Here is an 18138-nt window from a genome sequence, read left to right as displayed (position 1 = left end):
CAGATTGAATCCTACTGTTGAAAAAAGAGGATAGAAGAAAAAAACCAAAACAATAGCAGAGCGTGGTTTCGATCCACGGACCTCTGGGTTATGGGCCCAGCACGCTTCCACTGCGCCAGTCTGCTTTTTTTTTTCTTTATTGCCGGTATTTTGACCCACATGAAAAGAAAACACATATTCATACAAAAGCACTAAAACACAATCAACATCTTTGTTAAAACAACGGCCGCCCAGCTTGTGCGGTCACGCTCATACTAAAATTCCTTCATCGCCAATAATAACTCAACACGTGATAGCCACTCTGGACTCCACTCTGCTGATTTCGCCACTCTGCTGATTGCGCTGCACTGCAACGTACCCTATATTAGAATGCAAATTGTAGTACAGATTCAATCCTACTGTTGAAAAAAGAGGATACAAGGAAAAAACGAAAACAATAGCAGAGCGTGGTTTCAAACCACGGACCTCTGGGTTATGGGCCCAGCACGCTTCCACTGCGCCACTCTGCTGATTGCGCTGCACTGCAACGTACCCTATATTAGAATGCAAATTGTAGTACAGATTGAATCCTACTGTTGAAAAAAGAGGATACAAGGAAAAAACCAAAACAATAGCAGAGCGTGGTTTCTAACCACGGACCTCTGGGTTATGGGCCCAGCACGCTTCCACTGCGCCACTCTGCTTTTTTTTTTTCTTTATTGCCTGGCTTTGGCTCATAACATTTAACCAAAAAAAAACATTCAACAAAAAACACAAAACACTATGTACAAAAGACACTGTCGTGGTCAGCCAGCATGAGTCTGGCTTCGTCATTCTAAAATTCACGAAGCATACAGAGCGGCTCTAGCCTCGAGAGCCACTCGGGAGGCTCCGCAGCTGCTTTCTGGATGGCCAGAAAGCAGTCCATTTTTTCCCGAAAATAAATTCGGGCAGGTCGTGCGTCTTTGTCACAATAATAGCCTGCCATTCTGGAGCGCCATATACTGCGGAGGCCCAAGAGCATTATGAGATCAAATTGTACCCCATCCTCATTGTCTGTGCTTAAATAACGAATTCCCTGCGCGTCAAGTGGTAGCTCTTTCTTTATTGTCCTTTGTAACACATCCCAAAAATAAACCCCTTCCCAGCAATGCAAAAAAACATGGTCTATTGTTTCGGGCTGTTTACAAATTAAGCAGTTCGATCCCCACGGTAAAAAGAAATCCTTTCCTTCCAAAAACTTTTTAACTGGGAGTGTCCCGGTGTGTAATTTAAAAAAGAAGGTCTTTACTCCTGGTGGCACCTGCATTTTCTTTACCCTTTTTAAAACATCAGCTCCAGGACCTCCACTGTACAAGGCCCTGTACATAGGCTCTGGGAAAACAATATCACAAAGATCATGGTACAACTTCTTTCTTTTAGTTTTATACAAATAATCGCTAGAAAAACGCGCTGAAAGAAACCTAACACTTGCTACAATCTCTTTGTAGTAACCAAAAATTCCACCCGAGAGCTCTTCTGTGGTAACAACAAACTCGGGCAGCAATCGCCGCAGCCTGACCTGGCACACGGTGCGCAAGAACGGGTCTGAGACGTCGCGAAAAAACAAAAAACGGTTCACCAGCTGCCTTAAAAAGAGGTGCCCTAGCCCCAACCCCCCGTCTTTTACCCGCCGGAACAGGTTCGTTCTGCTGCAACGTTCCCATTCGGAAGCCCATATAAAGACGGCAAAAATCCGGTATAACTTCTGAATGTGCACCCGAGAGCAATGCAAAACCTGCATCACATACCAGAGCTTGCTAATAAAAAACAGGTTGCAGACTGTAGCTCTGGCGAAAATGGAGAGATTGGTGCCTTTCCACTGCGCCACTCTGCTGATTGCGCTGCACTGCAACGTACCCTATATTAGAATGCAAATTGTAGTACAGATTGAATCCTACTGTTGAAAAAAGAGGATAGAAGAAAAAAACCAAAACAATAGCAGAGCGTGGTTTCGATCCACGGACCTCTGGGTTATGGGCCCAGCACGCTTCCACTGCGCCACTCTGCTGATAGCGCTGCACTGCAACGTACCCTATATTAGAATGCAAATTGTAGTACAGATTCAATCCTACTGTTGAAAAAAGAGGATACAAGGAAAAAACCAAAACAATAGCAGAGCGTGGTTTCTAACCACGGACCTCTGGGTTATGGGCCCAGCACGCTTCCACTGCGCCACTCTGCTGATTGCACTGCACTGCAACGTACCCTATATTAGAATGCAAATTGTAGTACAGATTCAATCCTACTGTTGAAAAAAAGAGGATAGAAGAAAAAAAACCAAAACAATAGCAGAGCGTGGTTTCGATCCACGGACCTCTGGGTTATGGGCCCAGCACGCTTCCACTGCGCCACTCTGCTTTTTTTTTCTTTATTGCCGGTATTTTGACCCACATGAAAAGAAAGCACATATTCATACATAAGCACTAAAACACAATCAACATCTTTGTTAAAACAACGGCCGCTCAGCTTGTGCGGTCACGCTCATGCTAAAATTCCTTCATCGCCAATAATACCTCAACACGTGACAGCCACTCTGGACTACATTCCAGCATCTTTTTCTCCTGAACAAAGTTGCTTATGCTTTCTTTGAAATATTGACGTGCCGGCCTTGCATCGAGATCGGCGTGCCTTACTTCCATTCTGCATTTCCAAATACTGTGTAGGGCTATTAGCATGATCAAATCAAATGGGGTACCGTCATCACTTTCAATTGGCAAGTAGCGAATTCCGTACCCATCAAGCGGAAATTCCTTTTTTGATTGTGCGCTGAAGCACATCCCAAAGGAACACAGCATCCCAGCATTCAAGGAACACATGCTCAATTGTCTCCTCCTTTCTGCATATTATACAGTGAGTACCCCAGGGAACAAAAAAACCTTTTTCAGCCATCCACGGTTTGACAGTCAGAGTTCCAGTGTGTAATTTAAAAAAGAAAGTCTTAACACCAGACGGGACTAGCATTGCCTTAACAAGCTTTAGTACCTTGTTACCTATACCTTCCCTGTAAAGGGACCGATATAAAGGCACGGGGAGAGCCACACTACAGAGGTCTTTATACAGTTTTTTCCGGTTGACTTCACTCAGGTATCGGAGTGAAAACCGCGCCATCAAAAACCTACATGAAACCACAACTTCGCGTAGAAAACCATGCACTCCACCGGGCATACTGCCAGCAGAGACAACCATATTAGGCAAGTGCTTCCCCAGGCGAAGTTGACAGACAGTGTGTAGAAACGGGTGCTTAACGTCCCGAAGAAATAAATACCGATTGACAACCTGTCTCAAAAACAAATGTGACAAACTGAGTCCTCCATTTCGAACTCGTAGAAATAAATTGGTGCGGCTTGATCTTTCCCAGGAAGATGCCCCCACGAACACTGCAAACACCCGATGAAATTTTTGGATATGAACCCTGGAGCAATGCAAGACTTGAAGGACATACCAAAGATTGCTCACTAAAAATATGTTGCAAATTGTGGCTCTCGAGAACATTGACCAATTCCATCCATTCCATTTATTCACTCTTTCCCTCATTTTATCCACTTCACTCCTCCAGTAGGCCTCGCTGTCTTTGTAACACTCAAGAGGAACTCCCAAGTATTTAACAGGAGTCGTAGTAAAACTTATGTTGGCAAAAGTGTCTGGGGCCTCCGGCCAGTCCCCGTGCCAGAATCCCAGGCACTTACTCCAGTTTACCGCGCTGCCACTGGCCGCACAAAAACTTTTAACACACTTAACAGCCTGTGTTACACTGTCGTAATCATTACAAAACATGGCTATATCATCCGCATAAGCCAACAGTCGGACTTCTAACTGATGTAGTTTAAAACCGCGCATACAATCGCTCTGTATCACGCTCAAACAAAATGACTCTATATACAAACAAAACAACAGTGGCGAAAGAGGGCAACCCTGGCGCACCGAGCATTTGACTGGAATGCGTGAACCAACAAACTTGTTGACAAATAGACTTGTCGTGCAATCCTGGTACGCCATGGCGAAACCGCCTCGAATAATTCTACCCACATTCACATGATCTAGAATGCACAGAAGAATTTCATGAGGCACCCTATCGAAAGCTTTCTCCAGATCAATTTGGATCATTGCCACATGTGTGCCCATTGCGTCGCAGCACTCAAGGATACTACGCGCTACATGTATATTTGAGAAAATAGATCGGCCTTTAATACCGCACGTTTGATGCGGCCCCACCAGGTCAGTAATGACTGTCTGCAATCGCTTAGCCAAAATTTTCATCATTATCTTATAGTCTCCATTTGTGAGGCAAATTGGACGGTAAGAAGTTACTCTGCGCAATACAGAGGGGTCTTCTGATTTCGGTATAAGAACAGTGTGGGAGGATGTGAAGGAAGGCGGCAGTACATTGAGTTCGAATGCCTCATTATAGACAGCAGCTAAAACTGGTGAAATTGTTCTTTTTAGACGTTTATAAAAGGCTGAGGTCAGACCATCCGGGCCCGGAGACTTCCCCGGCTGCAAGCTTTCAATAGCGTTTTTCACCTCCTCTACTGAGATAGCTGCCTCCAATAATTCCTTCGTACTGTCGTCTAGGCTGGGCATCAACAAAAGGAAGTCCTTCTTGAAACGATCAATGTCAACTGAGCAGTTGGCAAATAACCCACTGTAGTGCTCGAAGAAAGCGCGCTCAATATCTTCTGCTGTGTCACTAACTTTTCCACCAACTTCAATTTCCACTATCTGATTGCGCCGCGCGTGCCACTTTTCTGCGCCCAACGCTCTTTTTGATGGAACTTCCCCCGCTATCACCTTTTCAGCTCTCGCTCGCACCAGAGCAACGTGGTATCTTTCGATGTCGATCTGTTCTATTTTATGCTTTAGTGCGCGAATATCGTCCATGAACATGCCGGGTCTACTACACTCTTCACTGATCAATTTTTCCAAGTTTCTGCGCATCGTTTTTTCCTCTGCCCCCTTTTGTCTGCGTATAGCGCTCGCCCGCTCCAATGCTTTCATTTTAACTGTCTGCTTGAAGTTCTCCCATTTTTCTCTGTACGTCGTATTACCCATATGTTTCATTGCATCAACTTGCGTCGTCACGTCTGCCATAAAAATTTCATCATCCAGTAATTTTGAATTCAATTTCCATAACTGCCACTCGAAGCTTCTTTTTCTTTCTTTCGTGCTTGCTACTAGAAAACTGACTAAGCAGTGATCAGTAAATGAAACAGCGCTCACTCGATACTCCTTGCAAAAGGGTACCAAATCAAGGCTTACGTATGCTCTATCCAAACGAGCGTGGCTCGAAGCCTGAAAATGGGTGTACTGCGTATTTCTTCCACCACCAAGGCATTCAGCCACATCCGCCAAACTACTGTTCCCTATTATTTCATTTAGGGCAGTCGTGCTTGCATCCTTGTACGGTCGGGTGCTAGTTTTGTCCCGGGATGAAAGAACGCAGTTGAAATCGCCAATAAGAATGACCAACCTATTACACTGGGTATAGTGTTTTAGCTGCTCAAAAAACCTGCACCTTTCCCCGGCAACAGTCGGCGCATACAAACAGATTACACGCCACTCCAAGGACGACAACAAGAAATCACATACAATAAACCGTCCTGACGTGCATGACGTAACGGCTTCTATTTTAGCTCCTAGACTATGTCGGACCAACAATGCGCAGCCTGAAGAATATCCCACGGAATGGTTCACAATAGCACAGTATCGCGCTACGAATTGCTGCACCATGCCCCCGGTTTCCACGTCGCCCTCGACTTTCGTCTCCTGCACTGCTAGAATGTCAAGGTCAAAGTCGCTTAACAGGCGGTACAGTTGACTCTGCTTCCTCCTTGAGGCAAGCCCTCGGACATTTAATGTTGCCACACGAATGGACTTATCCATAGTCATCATAGCAAGGCGGGAAAGAAAACCGGGGGCATGGCGCTTACCTCACAACTGCGGTTTGATCCGGAGTGTGCTAGCACAGGGCGGTCCTCACGGCGGCATAGGCGGCGTTTCCGCCGTCTTGCGCGCAGCCGAAGTGTTCGGCAGCGGTCGAAATGAAGGACGCCGTCCAACAGTCGTCTTGGCTGGCGGCTCGTCTGCAGCAACGACACTAAGCTCCTTCCCATTTTCGCCTGCGTTGTGAGGTCGCTTTGCAGCGGCACTAATACTGTCGCTGTCCATCACGGTGACTGGTGCCGGCTCGGTGGATGGTATCTCGCCTGCTCCGGGAGAGGGGTGGCCCGTAGTGCTTGCCTCATCCTTCTCGTTCCCGCCTTCTGCGTCGTCATGTCGCCGCTTGTCTGCGGGTTTATCTCCGCCGTCAATTAGTTGTTCCCCTTGAAAGTTCGACGATGCATCTTGCGTAACCAGGTTACGGCTCGTCCTTGCTGTTTCCTCTGAGTCTTCCTCGTCCATCAGGTGGTCCGATATGTCGTTTGCCTGCACTGGTCCGGCTACGCTGGCGTACGTCTTTGCGCAATCAGCATCGACGTGGCCGAAACGACGACAACGACTACAGCGCGGCACTTTGCAGTCGCGACGAATGTGCCCGGTGCTCTTGCAGCGCAGACACAGAGGAGCGCGGCCCGGCACAACAACAAGAGTTAGCTCTCCGGCTATCTTGAGCTGATGCGGAATATCGTCTATTTTGACGTCGGCATGCAATTTTAGTCCAACTGTACGAGTCGTCGACCCTTTTTCAGTGACACCGAGCGCCCGCCACTTCTCCCGGGTCACTTCCAACACCTTCCCGTAGGGCGACAGTGCCACGCGAACGTCTTCGTCGGTAACGCCATGCAGCAACCAGTGCAGCTTTACGCGAACCTCTCGGTTATTCGGATCAATGAGCAAACATGGGCGATCCTTTACCTTCACGTCGACGGCCAACAGCAGCTTCTGAGCAGCATCAGCAGTTGTCATTGTCACAGCCCACACGTGGTTCATTTGATACGCCCCCAACGCCACAACGTCGGGAAGCGCACCAAGGTTGGCCAAAGTGTCCCGGTAGTCTTCAACACGATAGGGCCGGGCTCTTGGATCGCCGTGCATGAAAACGGTGTTGGCGACGATGCGTCCGGATGGCAGATTGGGCAGAATAACCTGGTAATCATCGGCAGTAGCCGCAAAAAACCTGTTACCGCGGCCCGACTGGGCCGCTGAAACCGCTCCGACGGAGCTCATGATAACGCGTCCGTCACGCTCGGTGGCCGGAAGTCGAATGCCTTCCACTGCGCCACTCTGCTGATTGCGCTGCACTGCAACGTACCCTATATTAGAATGCAAATTGTAGTACAGATTCAATCCTACTGTTGAAAAAAGAGGATAGAAGAAAAAAACCAAAACAATAGCAGAGCGGGGTTTCGATCCATGGACCTCTGGGTTATGGGCCCAGCACGCTTCCACTGCGCCACTCTGCTTTTTTTTTTCTTTATTGCCTGGCTTTGGCTCATAACATTTAACCAAAAAAAAACATTCAACAAAAAACACACAAAACACTATGTACATAAGACACTGTCGTGGTCAGCCAGCATGAGTCTGGCTTCGTCATTCTAAAATTCACGAAGCATACAGAGCGGCTCTAGCCTCGAGAGCCACTCGGGAGGCTCCGCAGCTGCTTTCTGGATGGCCAGAAAGCAGTCCATTCTTTCCCGAAAATAAATTCGGGCAGGTCGTGCGTCTTTGTCACAATAATAGCCTGCCATTCTGGAGCGCCATATACTGTGGAGGCCCAAGAGCATTATGAGATCAAATGGTACCCCATCCTCATTGTCTGTGCTTAAATAACGAATTCCCTGCGCGTCAAGTGGTAGCTCTTTCTTTATTGTCCTTTGTAACACATCCCAAAAATAAACCCCTTCCCAGCAATGCAAAAAAACATGGTCTATTCTTTCGGGATGTTTACAAATTAAGCAGTTCGATCCCCACGGTAAAAAGAAATCCTTTCCTCCCAAAAACTTTTTAACTGGGAGTGTCCCGGTGTGTAATTTAAAAAAGAAGGTCTTTACTCCTGGTGGCACCTGCATTTTCTTTACCCTTTTTAAAACATCAGCTCCAGGACCTCCACTGTACAAGGCCCTGTACATAGGCTCTGGGAAAACAATATCACAAAGATCATGGTACAACTTCTTTCTTTTAGTTTTATACAAATAATCGCTAGAAAAACGCGCTGAAAGAAACCTAACACTTGCTACAATCTCTTTGTAGTAACCAAAAATTCCACCCGAGAGCTCTTCTGTGGTAACAACAAACTCGGGCAGCAATCGCCGCAGCCGCACCTGGCACACGGTGCGCAAGAACGGGTCTGAGACGTCGCGAAAAAACAAAAAACGGTTCACCAGCTGCCTTAAAAAGAGGTGCCCTAGCCCCAACCCCCCGTCTTTTACCCGCCGGAACAGGTTCGTTCTGCTGCAACGTTCCCATTCGGAAGCCCATATAAAGACGGCAAAAATCCGGTGTAACTTCTGAATGTGCACCCGAGAGCAATGCAAAACCTGCATCACATACCAGAGCTTGCTAATAAAAAACAGGTTGCAGACTGTAGCTCTGGCGAAAATGGAGAGATTGGTGCCTTTCCATTTTCCAGCTCTGTCACGTGCTTCTTTCGTTTGCTGTTTCCAATACTCCTCGCTTTCGCGATAAGCATCGAGCGGAACGCCCAAATACTTGCCCGGTGTCGTCGTCCACGGTACGTTGGCAAAATGGTCCGGGTGGGATGGCCACCATCCATGCCAGAGTCCGAGGCATTTGGACCAATTAACCCCGCTACCGGTGACTTCGCTGAACTCGCGTACACACCCGACAGCTTCGCTTATGCTCTCCTGATCAACCGTGAATACAGCAACGTCGTCAGCATACGCCAACAGCTTAACTTCAGCAGCTTGCAACCTAAAGCCATTAATACTATTGTCTCCTAATATTTTCCTACACAGTGTTTCGATGTAAATACAAAATAAGAGAGGGCTGAGGGGGCAGCCCTGACGCACCGAACGCTGCACGCTAATGGGGGCCCCCAAGCACTTGTTAACAATCAATCTTGTCGTGCAGTTTCGATACGCCAGGGCTACACCCTCGCGGATAACTGAACCGACATTCACATGGTCTAAAACGGAAAACAAGATTTCATGAGAAACACAATCAAAAGCTTTTTCGAGATCAATCTGAAGCATGGCCACCCGCCCATTAATTGCATCGCAGGTTTCAAGTACACTGCGTGCTTTGTGAATGTTGGAAAAAATCGATCGCCCTTTTATTCCACATGTCTGATGGGGTCCAACAATTTCCTTTATCACTGTCTGTAGTCTTCGCGCCAATACCTTCATAAAAATTTTGTAGTCCACATTAGTGAGTGCTATCGGTCGATATGCGGTAACAGATTTTAATTTCTCTATATCATCAGTTTTCGGTATGAGTACCGTATGGGAAGTCCCAAAAGACGGAGGCAAAAAGTTTATTCCATAGGCTTCGTTAAACATTGTACATAGCACCGGGGCAATTTCGTGCTTAAATTCTTTATAAAATGCCGCACTGAATCCATCTGGTCCTGGTGATTTTCCGAGGTTTAATTCATCTATCGCATGCCCTACTTCGTTTTCAGTTATTTCTAGTTCCATTTTCTTTTTCCTTTCTTCGTCCAGCCGTGGCATTGCACCAAGACAATTCTACCAGAGGCTTTTTTCGTGGCTTCCGGCAGACGCAGTTGCATTTAAGCATCACTGCGCCACTCTGCTGATTGCGCTGCACTGCAACGTACCCTATATTAGAATGCAAATTGTAGTACAGATTCAATCCTACTGTTGAAGAAAGAGGATACAAGGAAAAAACCAAAACAATAGCAGAGCGTGGTTTCTAACCACGGACCTCTGGGTTATGGGCCCAGCACGCTTCCACTGCGCCACTCTGCTGATTGCACTGCACTGCAACGTACCCTATATTAGAATGCAAATTGTTGTACAGATTGAATCCTACTGTTGAAAAAAGAGGATAGAAGAAAAAAACCAAAACAATAGCAGAGCGTGGTTTCGATCCACGGACCTCTGGGTTATGGGCCCAGCACGCTTCCACTGCGCCAGTCTGCTTTTTTTTTTCTTTATTGCCGGTATTTTGACCCACATGAAAAGAAAACACATATTCATACAAAAGCACTAAAACACAATCAACATCTTTGTTAAAACAACGGCCGCCCAGCTTGTGCGGTCACGCTCATACTAAAATTCCTTCATCGCCAATAATAACTCAACACGTGATAGCCACTCTGGACTCCACTCTGCTGATTTCGCCACTCTGCTGATTGCGCTGCACTGCAACGTACCCTATATTAGAATGCAAATTGTAGTACAGATTCAATCCTACTGTTGAAAAAAGAGGATACAAGGAAAAAACGAAAACAATAGCAGAGCGTGGTTTCTAACCACGGACCTCTGGGTTATGGGCCCAGCACGCTTCCACTGCGCCACTCTGCTGATTGCGCTGCACTGCAACGTACCCTATATTAGAATGCAAATTGTAGTACAGATTGAATCCTACTGTTGAAAAAAGAGGATACAAGGAAAAAACCAAAACAATAGCAGAGCGTGGTTTCTAACCACGGACCTCTGGGTTATGGGCCCAGCACGCTTCCACTGCGCCACTCTGCTTTTTTTTTTCTTTATTGCCTGGCTTTGGCTCATAACATTTAACCAAAAAAAAACATTCAACAAAAAACACAAAACACTATGTACATAAGACACTGTCGTGGTCAGCCAGCATGAGTCTGGCTTCGTCATTCTAAAATTCACGAAGCATACAGAGCGGCTCTAGCCTCGAGAGCCACTCGGGAGGCTCCGCAGCTGCTTTCTGGATGGCCAGAAAGCAGTCCATTTTTTCCCGAAAATAAATTCGGGCAGGTCGTGCGTCTTTGTCACAATAATAGCCTGCCATTCTGGAGCGCCATATACTGCGGAGGCCCAAGAGCATTATGAGATCAAATTGTACCCCATCCTCATTGTCTGTGCTTAAATAACGAATTCCCTGCGCGTCAAGTGGTAGCTCTTTCTTTATTGTCCTTTGTAACACATCCCAAAAATAAACCCCTTCCCAGCAATGCAAAAAAACATGGTCTATTGTTTCGGGCTGTTTACAAATTAAGCAGTTCGATCCCCACGGTAAAAAGAAATCCTTTCCTTCCAAAAACTTTTTAACTGGGAGTGTCCCGGTGTGTAATTTAAAAAAGAAGGTCTTTACTCCTGGTGGCACCTGCATTTTCTTTACCCTTTTTAAAACATCAGCTCCAGGACCTCCACTGTACAAGGCCCTGTACATAGGCTCTGGGAAAACAATATCACAAAGATCATGGTACAACTTCTTTCTTTTAGTTTTATACAAATAATCGCTAGAAAAACGCGCTGAAAGAAACCTAACACTTGCTACAATCTCTTTGTAGTAACCAAAAATTCCACCCGAGAGCTCTTCTGTGGTAACAACAAACTCGGGCAGCAATCGCCGCAGCCTGACCTGGCACACGGTGCGCAAGAACGGGTCTGAGACGTCGCGAAAAAACAAAAAACGGTTCACCAGCTGCCTTAAAAAGAGGTGCCCTAGCCCCAACCCCCCGTCTTTTACCCGCCGGAACAGGTTCGTTCTGCTGCAACGTTCCCATTCGGAAGCCCATATAAAGACGGCAAAAATCCGGTATAACTTCTGAATGTGCACCCGAGAGCAATGCAAAACCTGCATCACATACCAGAGCTTGCTAATAAAAAACAGGTTGCAGACTGTAGCTCTGGCGAAAATGGAGAGATTGGTGCCTTTCCACTGCGCCACTCTGCTGATTGCGCTGCACTGCAACGTACCCTATATTAGAATGCAAATTGTAGTACAGATTGAATCCTACTGTTGAAAAAAGAGGATAGAAGAAAAAAACCAAAACAATAGCAGAGCGTGGTTTCGATCCACGGACCTCTGGGTTATGGGCCCAGCACGCTTCCACTGCGCCACTCTGCTGATTGCGCTGCACTGCAACGTACCCTATATTAGAATGCAAATTGTAGTACAGATTCAATCCTACTGTTGAAAAAAGAGGATACAAGGAAAAAACCAAAGCAATAGCAGAGCGTGGTTTCTAACCACGGACCTCTGGGTTATGGGCCCAGCACGCTTCCACTGCGCCACTCTGCTGATTGCGCTGCACTGCAACGTACCCTATATTAGAATGCAAATTGTAGTACAGATTGAATCCTACTGTTGAAAAAAGAGGATAGAAGAAAAAAACCAAAACAATAGCAGAGCGTGGTTTCGATCCACGGACCTCTGGGTTATGGGCCCAGCACGCTTCCACTTCGCCACTCTGCTTTTTTTTCTTTTTTGCCTGGCTGCGACACATAACATTTACACAAAAAACACTCAACAAAAAACACACAAAACGCTATGTACATACAACACTGTCGTGGTCAGCCATCATGAGTCTGGCTTCGTCATACTAAAATTCACGAAGCATACAGAGCGGCTCTAGCCTCGCCACTTCGCCACTCTGCTGATTGCGCTGCACTGCAACGTACCCTATATTAGAATGCAAATTGTAGTACAGATTGAATCCTACTGTTGAAAAAAGAGGATAGAAGAAAAAAACCAAAACAATAGCAGAGCGTGGTTTCGATCCACGGACCTCTGGGTTATGGGCCCAGCACGCTTCCACTGCGCCACTCTGCTGATTGCGCTGCACTGCAACGTACCCTATATTAGAATGCAAATTGTAGTACAGATTCAATCCTACTGTTGAAAAAAGAGGATACAAGGAAAAAACCAAAGCAAAAGCAGAGCGTGGTTTCTAACCACGGACCTCTGGGTTATGGGCCCAGCACGCTTCCACTGCGCCACTCTGCTGATTGCGCTGCACTGCAACGTACCCTATATTAGAATGCAAATTGTAGTACAGATTCAATCCTACTGTTGAAAAAAGAGGATAGAAGAAAAAAACCAAAGCAATAGCAGAGCGTGGTTTCTAACCACGGACCTCTGGGTTATGGGCCCAGCACGCTTCCACTGCGCCACTCTGCTGATTGCGCTGCACTGCAACGTACCCTATATTAGAATGCAAATTGTAGTACAGATTCAATCCTACTGTTGAAAAAAGAGGATACAAGGAAAAAACCAAAGCAATAGCAGAGCGTGGTTTCTAACCACGGACCTCTGGGTTATGGGCCCAGCACGCTTCCACTGCGCCACTCTGCTGATTGCGCTGCACTGCAACGTACCCTATATTAGAATGCAAATTGTAGTACAGATTCAATCCTACTGTTGAAAAAAGAGGATACAAGGAAAAAACCAAAGCAATAGCAGAGCGTGGTTTCTAACCACGGACCTCTGGGTTATGGGCCCAGCACGCTTCCACTGCGCCACTCTGCTGATTGCGCTGCACTGCAACGTACCCTATATTAGAATGCAAATTGTAGTACAGATTCAATCCTACTGTTGAAAAAAGAGGATAGAAGAAAAAAACCAAAGCAATAGCAGAGCGTGGTTTCTAACCACGGACCTCTGGGTTATGGGCCCAGCACGCTTCCACTGCGCCACTCTGCTGATTGCGCTGCACTGCAACGTACCCTATATTAGAATGCAAATTGTAGTACAGATTCAATCCTACTGTTGAAAAAAGAGGATACAAGGAAAAAACCAAAGCAATAGCAGAGCGTGGTTTCTAACCACGGACCTCTGGGTTATGGGCCCAGCACGCTTCCACTGCGCCACTCTGCTGATTGCGCTGCACTGCAACGTACCCTATATTAGAATGCAAATTGTAGTACAGATTCAATCCTACTGTTGAAAAAAGAGGATACAAGGAAAAAACCAAAGCAATAGCAGAGCGTGGTTTCTAACCACGGACCTCTGGGTTATGGGCCCAGCACGCTTCCACTGCGCCACTCTGCTGATTGCGCTGCACTGCAACGTACCCTATATTAGAATGCAAATTGTAGTACAGATTGAATCCTACTGTTGAAAAAAGAGGATAGAAGAAAAAAACCAAAACAATAGCAGAGCGTGGTTTCGATCCACGGACCTCTGGGTTATGGGCCCAGCACGCTTCCACTGCGCCACTCTGCTTTTTTTTTTCTTTATTGCCTGGCTGCGACACATAACATTTACACAAAAAACACTCAACAAAAAACACACAAAACGCTATGTACATACGACACTGTCGTGGTCAGCCATCATGAGTCTGGCTTCGTCATACTAAAATTCGCGAAGCATACAGAGCGGCTCTAGCCTCGAGAGCCACTCGGGAGGCTCCGCAGTTGCTTTCTGGATGGCCAGAAAGCAGTCCATTCTTTCCCGAAAATAAATGCGGGCAGGTCGTGCGTCTTTGTCACAATAATAGCCTGCCATTCTGGAGCGCCATATACTGTGGAGGCCCAAGAGCATTATGAGATCAAATGGTACCCCATCCTCATTGTCAGTGCTTAAATAACGAATTCCCTGCGCGTCAAGTGGTAGCTCTTTCTTTATTGTCCTTTGTAACACATCCCAAAAATAAACCCCTTCCCAGCAATGCAAAAAAACATGGTCTATTGTTTCGGGCTGTTTACAAATTAAGCAGTTCGATCCCCACGGCAAAAAGAAATCCTTTCCTTCCAAAAACTTTTTAACTGGGAGTGTCCCGGTGTGTAATTTAAAAAAGAAGGTCTTTACTCCTGGTGGCACCTGCATTTTCTTTACCCTTTTTAAAACATCAGCTCCAGGACCTCCACTGTACAAGGCCCTGTACATAGGCTCTGGGAAAACAATATCACAAAGATCATGGTACAACTTCTTTCTTTTAGTTTTATACAAATAATCGCTAGAAAAACGTGCTGAAAGAAACCTAACACTTGCTACAATCTCTTTGTAGTAACCAAAAATTCCACCCGAGAGCTCTTCTGTGGTAACAACAAACTCGGGCAGCAAACGCCGCAGCCTGACCTGGCACACGGTGCGCAAGAACGGGTCTGAGACGTCGCGAAAAAACAAAAAACGGTTCACCAGCTGCCTTAAAAAGAGGTGCCCTAGCCCCAACCCCCCGTCTTTTACCCGCCGGAACAGGTTCGTTCTGCTGCAACGTTCCCATTCGGAAGCCCATATAAAGACGGCAAAAATCCGGTGTAACTTCTGAATGTGCACCCGAGAGCAATGCAAAACCTGCATCACATACCAGAGCTTGCTAATAAAAAACAGGTTGCAGACTGTAGCTCTGGCGAAAATGGAGAGGTTGGTGCCTTTCCATTTTCCAGCTCTGTCACGTGCTTCTTTCGTTTGCTGTTTCCAATACTCCTCGCTTTCACGATAAGCATCGAGCGGAACGCCCAAATACTTGCCCGGTGTCGTCGTCCACGGTACGTTGGCAAAATGGTCCGGGTGGGATGGCCACCATCCATGCCAGAGTCCGAGGCATTTGGACCAATTAACCCCGCTACCGGTGACTTCGCTGAACTCGCGTACACACCCGACAGCTTCGCTTATGCTCTCCTGATCAACCGTGAATACAGCAACGTCGTCAGCATACGCCAACAGCTTAACTTCAGCAGCTTGCAACCTAAAGCCATTAATACTATTGTCTTCTAATATTTTCCTACACAGTGTTTCGATGTAAATACAAAATAAGAGAGGGCTGAGGGGGCAGCCCTGACGCACCGAACGCTGCACGCTAATGGGGGCCCCCAAGCACTTGTTAACAATCAATCTTGTCGTGCAGTTTCGATACGCCATGGCTACACCCTTGCGGATAACTGAACCGACATTCACATGGTCTAAAACGGAAAACAAGATTTCATGAGAAACACAATCAAAAGCTTTTTCGAGATCAATCTGAAGCATGGCCACCCGCCCATTAATTGCATCGCAGGTTTCAAGTACACTGCGTGCTTTGTGAATGTTGGAAAAAATTGATCGCCCTTTTATTCCACATGTCTGGTGGGGTCCAACAAAAAAAAAAAAAAAAAAAAAAAAAAAAAAAAAAAAACTGCGCCACTCTGCTGATTGCGCTGCACTGCAACGTACCCTATATTAGAATGCAAATTGTAGTACAGATTCAATCCTACTGTTGAAAAAAGAGGATACAAGGAAAAAACCAAAACAATAGCAGAGCGTGGTTTCGATCCACGGACCTCTGGGTTATGGGCCCAGCACGCTTCCACTGCGCCACTCTGCTGATTGCGCTGCACTGCAACGTACCCTATATTAGAATGCAAATTGTAGTACAGATTGAATCCTACTGTTGAAAAAAGAGGATAGAAGAAAAAAACCAAAACAATAGCAGAGCGTGGTTTCGATCCACGGACCTCTGGGTTATGGGCCAGCACGCTTCCACTGCGCCACTCTGCTGATTGCGCTGCACTGCAACGTACCCTATATTAGAATGCAAATTGTAGTACAGATTCAATCCTACTGTTGAAAAAAGAGGATACAAGGAAAAAACCAAAGCAATAGCAGAGCGTGGTTTCTAACCACGGACCTCTGGGTTATGGGCCCAGCACGCTTCCACTGCGCCACTCTGCTGATTGCGCTGCACTGCAACGTACCCTATATTAGAATGCAAATTGTAGTACAGATTGAATCCTACTGTTGAAAAAAGAGGATAGAAGAAAAAAACCAAAACAATAGCAGAGCGTGGTTTCGATCCACGGACCTCTGGGTTATGGGCCCAGCACGCTTCCACTGCGCCACTCTGCTTTTTTTCTTTATTGCCTGGCTGCGACACATAACATTTACACAAAAAACACTCAACAAAAAACACACAAAACGCTATGTACATACGACACTGTCGTGGTCAGCCATCATGAGTCTGGCTTCGTCATACTAAAATTCACGAAGCATACAGAGCGGCTCTAGCCTCGAGAGCCACTCGGGAGGCTCCGCAGTTGCTTTCTGGATGGCCAGAAAGCAGTCCATTCTTTCCCGAAAATAAATGCGGGCAGGTCGTGCGTCTTTGTCACAATAATAGCCTGCCATTCTGGAGCGCCATATACTGTGGAGGCCCAAGAGCATTATGAGATCAAATGGTACCCCATCCTCATTGTCTGTGCTTAAATAACGAATTCCCTGCGCGTCAAGTGGTAGCTCTTTCTTTATTGTCCTTTGTAACACATCCCAAAAATAAACCCCTTCCCAGCAATGCAAAAAAACATGGTCTATTGTTTCGGGCTGTTTACAAATTAAGCAGTTCGATCCCCACGGCAAAAAGAAATCCTTTCCTTCCAAAAACTTTTTAACTGGGAGTGTCCCGGTGTGTAATTTAAAAAAGAAGGTCTTTACTCCTGGTGGCACCTGCATTTTCTTTACCCTTTTTAAAACATCAGCTCCAGGACCTCCACTGTACAAGGCCCTGTACATAGGCTCTGGGAAAACAATATCACAAAGATCATGGTACAACTTCTTTCTTTTAGTTTTATACAAATAATCGCTAGAAAAACGCGCTGAAAGAAACCTAACACTTGCTACAATCTCTTTGTAGTAACCAAAAATTCCACCCGAGAGCTCTTCTGTGGTAACAACAAACTCGGGCAGCAAACGCCGCAGCCTGACCTGGCACACGGTGCGCAAGAACGGGTCTGAGACGTCGCGAAAAAACAAAAAACGGTTCACCAGCTGCCTTAAAAAGAGGTGCCCTAGCCCCAACCCCCCGTCTTTTACCCGCCGGAACAGGTTCGTTCTGCTGCAACGTTCCCGGTGCTATGTAGAATGTTTAACGAAGCCTATGGAATAAACTTTTTGCCTCCGTCTTTTGGGACCTCCCATACGGTACTCATTCCACTGCGCCACTCTGCTGATTGCGCTGCACTGCAACGTACCCTATATTAGAATGCAAATTGTAGTACAGATTCAATCCTACTGTTGAAAAAAGAGGATACAAGGAAAAAACCAAAGCAATAGCAGAGCGTGGTTTCTAACCACGGACCTCTGGGTTATGGGCCCAGCACGCTTCCACTGCGCCACTCTGCTGATTGCGCTGCACTGCAACGTACCCTATATTAGAATGCAAATTGTAGTACAGATTGAATCCTACTGTTGAAAAAAGAGGATAGAAGAAAAAAACCAAAACAATAGCAGAGCGTGGTTTCGATTCACGGACCTCTGGGTTATGGGCCCAGCACGCTTCCACTGCGCCACTCTGCTGATTGCGCTGCACTG

At 46.4% G+C, this 18138-nt stretch overlaps 1 protein-coding gene and 22 non-coding genes across 23 annotated transcripts; all 23 read right to left on the bottom strand.

Moving 5' to 3' along the window:
• Positions 1-437: 437 nt before the first annotated feature.
• Positions 438-509, bottom strand: TRNAM-CAU (transfer RNA methionine (anticodon CAU)). Its single transcript has one exon. It is a non-coding gene; the product is annotated as a tRNA-Met (tRNA).
• Positions 510-611: 102 nt separating this feature from the next.
• TRNAM-CAU (transfer RNA methionine (anticodon CAU)) lies at positions 612-683 on the bottom strand. The gene has a single exon. It is a non-coding gene; the product is annotated as a tRNA-Met (tRNA).
• A 1274-nt stretch (positions 684-1957) lies between these two features.
• On the bottom strand, positions 1958-2029 carry TRNAM-CAU (transfer RNA methionine (anticodon CAU)). Its single transcript has one exon. It is a non-coding gene; the product is annotated as a tRNA-Met (tRNA).
• Positions 2030-2131: 102 nt separating this feature from the next.
• TRNAM-CAU (transfer RNA methionine (anticodon CAU)) lies at positions 2132-2203 on the bottom strand. Its single transcript has one exon. It is a non-coding gene; the product is annotated as a tRNA-Met (tRNA).
• Positions 2204-2307: 104 nt separating this feature from the next.
• On the bottom strand, positions 2308-2379 carry TRNAM-CAU (transfer RNA methionine (anticodon CAU)). Its single transcript has one exon. It is a non-coding gene; the product is annotated as a tRNA-Met (tRNA).
• A 1670-nt stretch (positions 2380-4049) lies between these two features.
• LOC144123956 (uncharacterized) lies at positions 4050-7185 on the bottom strand. Its single transcript, XM_077656661.1, has 2 exons — positions 6394-7185; positions 4050-4058 (listed from the first exon to the last, which is right to left on the bottom strand). Exons 1-2 carry the CDS (start codon positions 7183-7185, stop codon positions 4050-4052), a joined length of 801 nt encoding a protein of 266 aa, XP_077512787.1.
• Positions 7186-9833: 2648 nt separating this feature from the next.
• TRNAM-CAU (transfer RNA methionine (anticodon CAU)) lies at positions 9834-9905 on the bottom strand. The gene has a single exon. It is a non-coding gene; the product is annotated as a tRNA-Met (tRNA).
• Positions 9906-10391: 486 nt separating this feature from the next.
• TRNAM-CAU (transfer RNA methionine (anticodon CAU)) lies at positions 10392-10463 on the bottom strand. The gene has a single exon. It is a non-coding gene; the product is annotated as a tRNA-Met (tRNA).
• Positions 10464-10565: 102 nt separating this feature from the next.
• Positions 10566-10637, bottom strand: TRNAM-CAU (transfer RNA methionine (anticodon CAU)). The gene has a single exon. It is a non-coding gene; the product is annotated as a tRNA-Met (tRNA).
• A 1273-nt stretch (positions 10638-11910) lies between these two features.
• Positions 11911-11982, bottom strand: TRNAM-CAU (transfer RNA methionine (anticodon CAU)). The gene has a single exon. It is a non-coding gene; the product is annotated as a tRNA-Met (tRNA).
• Positions 11983-12084: 102 nt separating this feature from the next.
• TRNAM-CAU (transfer RNA methionine (anticodon CAU)) lies at positions 12085-12156 on the bottom strand. The gene has a single exon. It is a non-coding gene; the product is annotated as a tRNA-Met (tRNA).
• Positions 12157-12615: 459 nt separating this feature from the next.
• Positions 12616-12687, bottom strand: TRNAM-CAU (transfer RNA methionine (anticodon CAU)). The gene has a single exon. It is a non-coding gene; the product is annotated as a tRNA-Met (tRNA).
• Positions 12688-12963: 276 nt separating this feature from the next.
• TRNAM-CAU (transfer RNA methionine (anticodon CAU)) lies at positions 12964-13035 on the bottom strand. Its single transcript has one exon. It is a non-coding gene; the product is annotated as a tRNA-Met (tRNA).
• Positions 13036-13137: 102 nt separating this feature from the next.
• On the bottom strand, positions 13138-13209 carry TRNAM-CAU (transfer RNA methionine (anticodon CAU)). The gene has a single exon. It is a non-coding gene; the product is annotated as a tRNA-Met (tRNA).
• A 102-nt stretch (positions 13210-13311) lies between these two features.
• On the bottom strand, positions 13312-13383 carry TRNAM-CAU (transfer RNA methionine (anticodon CAU)). The gene has a single exon. It is a non-coding gene; the product is annotated as a tRNA-Met (tRNA).
• Positions 13384-13485: 102 nt separating this feature from the next.
• On the bottom strand, positions 13486-13557 carry TRNAM-CAU (transfer RNA methionine (anticodon CAU)). Its single transcript has one exon. It is a non-coding gene; the product is annotated as a tRNA-Met (tRNA).
• Positions 13558-13659: 102 nt separating this feature from the next.
• Positions 13660-13731, bottom strand: TRNAM-CAU (transfer RNA methionine (anticodon CAU)). The gene has a single exon. It is a non-coding gene; the product is annotated as a tRNA-Met (tRNA).
• A 102-nt stretch (positions 13732-13833) lies between these two features.
• On the bottom strand, positions 13834-13905 carry TRNAM-CAU (transfer RNA methionine (anticodon CAU)). The gene has a single exon. It is a non-coding gene; the product is annotated as a tRNA-Met (tRNA).
• A 102-nt stretch (positions 13906-14007) lies between these two features.
• TRNAM-CAU (transfer RNA methionine (anticodon CAU)) lies at positions 14008-14079 on the bottom strand. Its single transcript has one exon. It is a non-coding gene; the product is annotated as a tRNA-Met (tRNA).
• A 2008-nt stretch (positions 14080-16087) lies between these two features.
• TRNAM-CAU (transfer RNA methionine (anticodon CAU)) lies at positions 16088-16159 on the bottom strand. Its single transcript has one exon. It is a non-coding gene; the product is annotated as a tRNA-Met (tRNA).
• A 275-nt stretch (positions 16160-16434) lies between these two features.
• On the bottom strand, positions 16435-16506 carry TRNAM-CAU (transfer RNA methionine (anticodon CAU)). Its single transcript has one exon. It is a non-coding gene; the product is annotated as a tRNA-Met (tRNA).
• A 102-nt stretch (positions 16507-16608) lies between these two features.
• On the bottom strand, positions 16609-16680 carry TRNAM-CAU (transfer RNA methionine (anticodon CAU)). The gene has a single exon. It is a non-coding gene; the product is annotated as a tRNA-Met (tRNA).
• Positions 16681-17877: 1197 nt separating this feature from the next.
• Positions 17878-17949, bottom strand: TRNAM-CAU (transfer RNA methionine (anticodon CAU)). The gene has a single exon. It is a non-coding gene; the product is annotated as a tRNA-Met (tRNA).
• Positions 17950-18138: the final 189 nt, after the last annotated feature.

This window comes from Amblyomma americanum, chromosome 3, assembly GCF_052857255.1.
Source record: "Amblyomma americanum isolate KBUSLIRL-KWMA chromosome 3, ASM5285725v1, whole genome shotgun sequence".
Lineage (NCBI taxonomy): Eukaryota > Metazoa > Arthropoda > Arachnida > Ixodida > Ixodidae > Amblyomma > Amblyomma americanum.
Note: the sequence above shows the minus strand (reverse complement) of the source record. Positions and strands in the feature narration are given on the sequence as shown.

Excerpts from the sequence above, each read along its gene's own strand:
- LOC144123956 (XM_077656661.1), bottom strand. The coding sequence starts at position 7,185 with ATGAGCTCCGTCGGAGCGGTTTCAGCGGCCCAGTCGGGCCGCGGTAAC.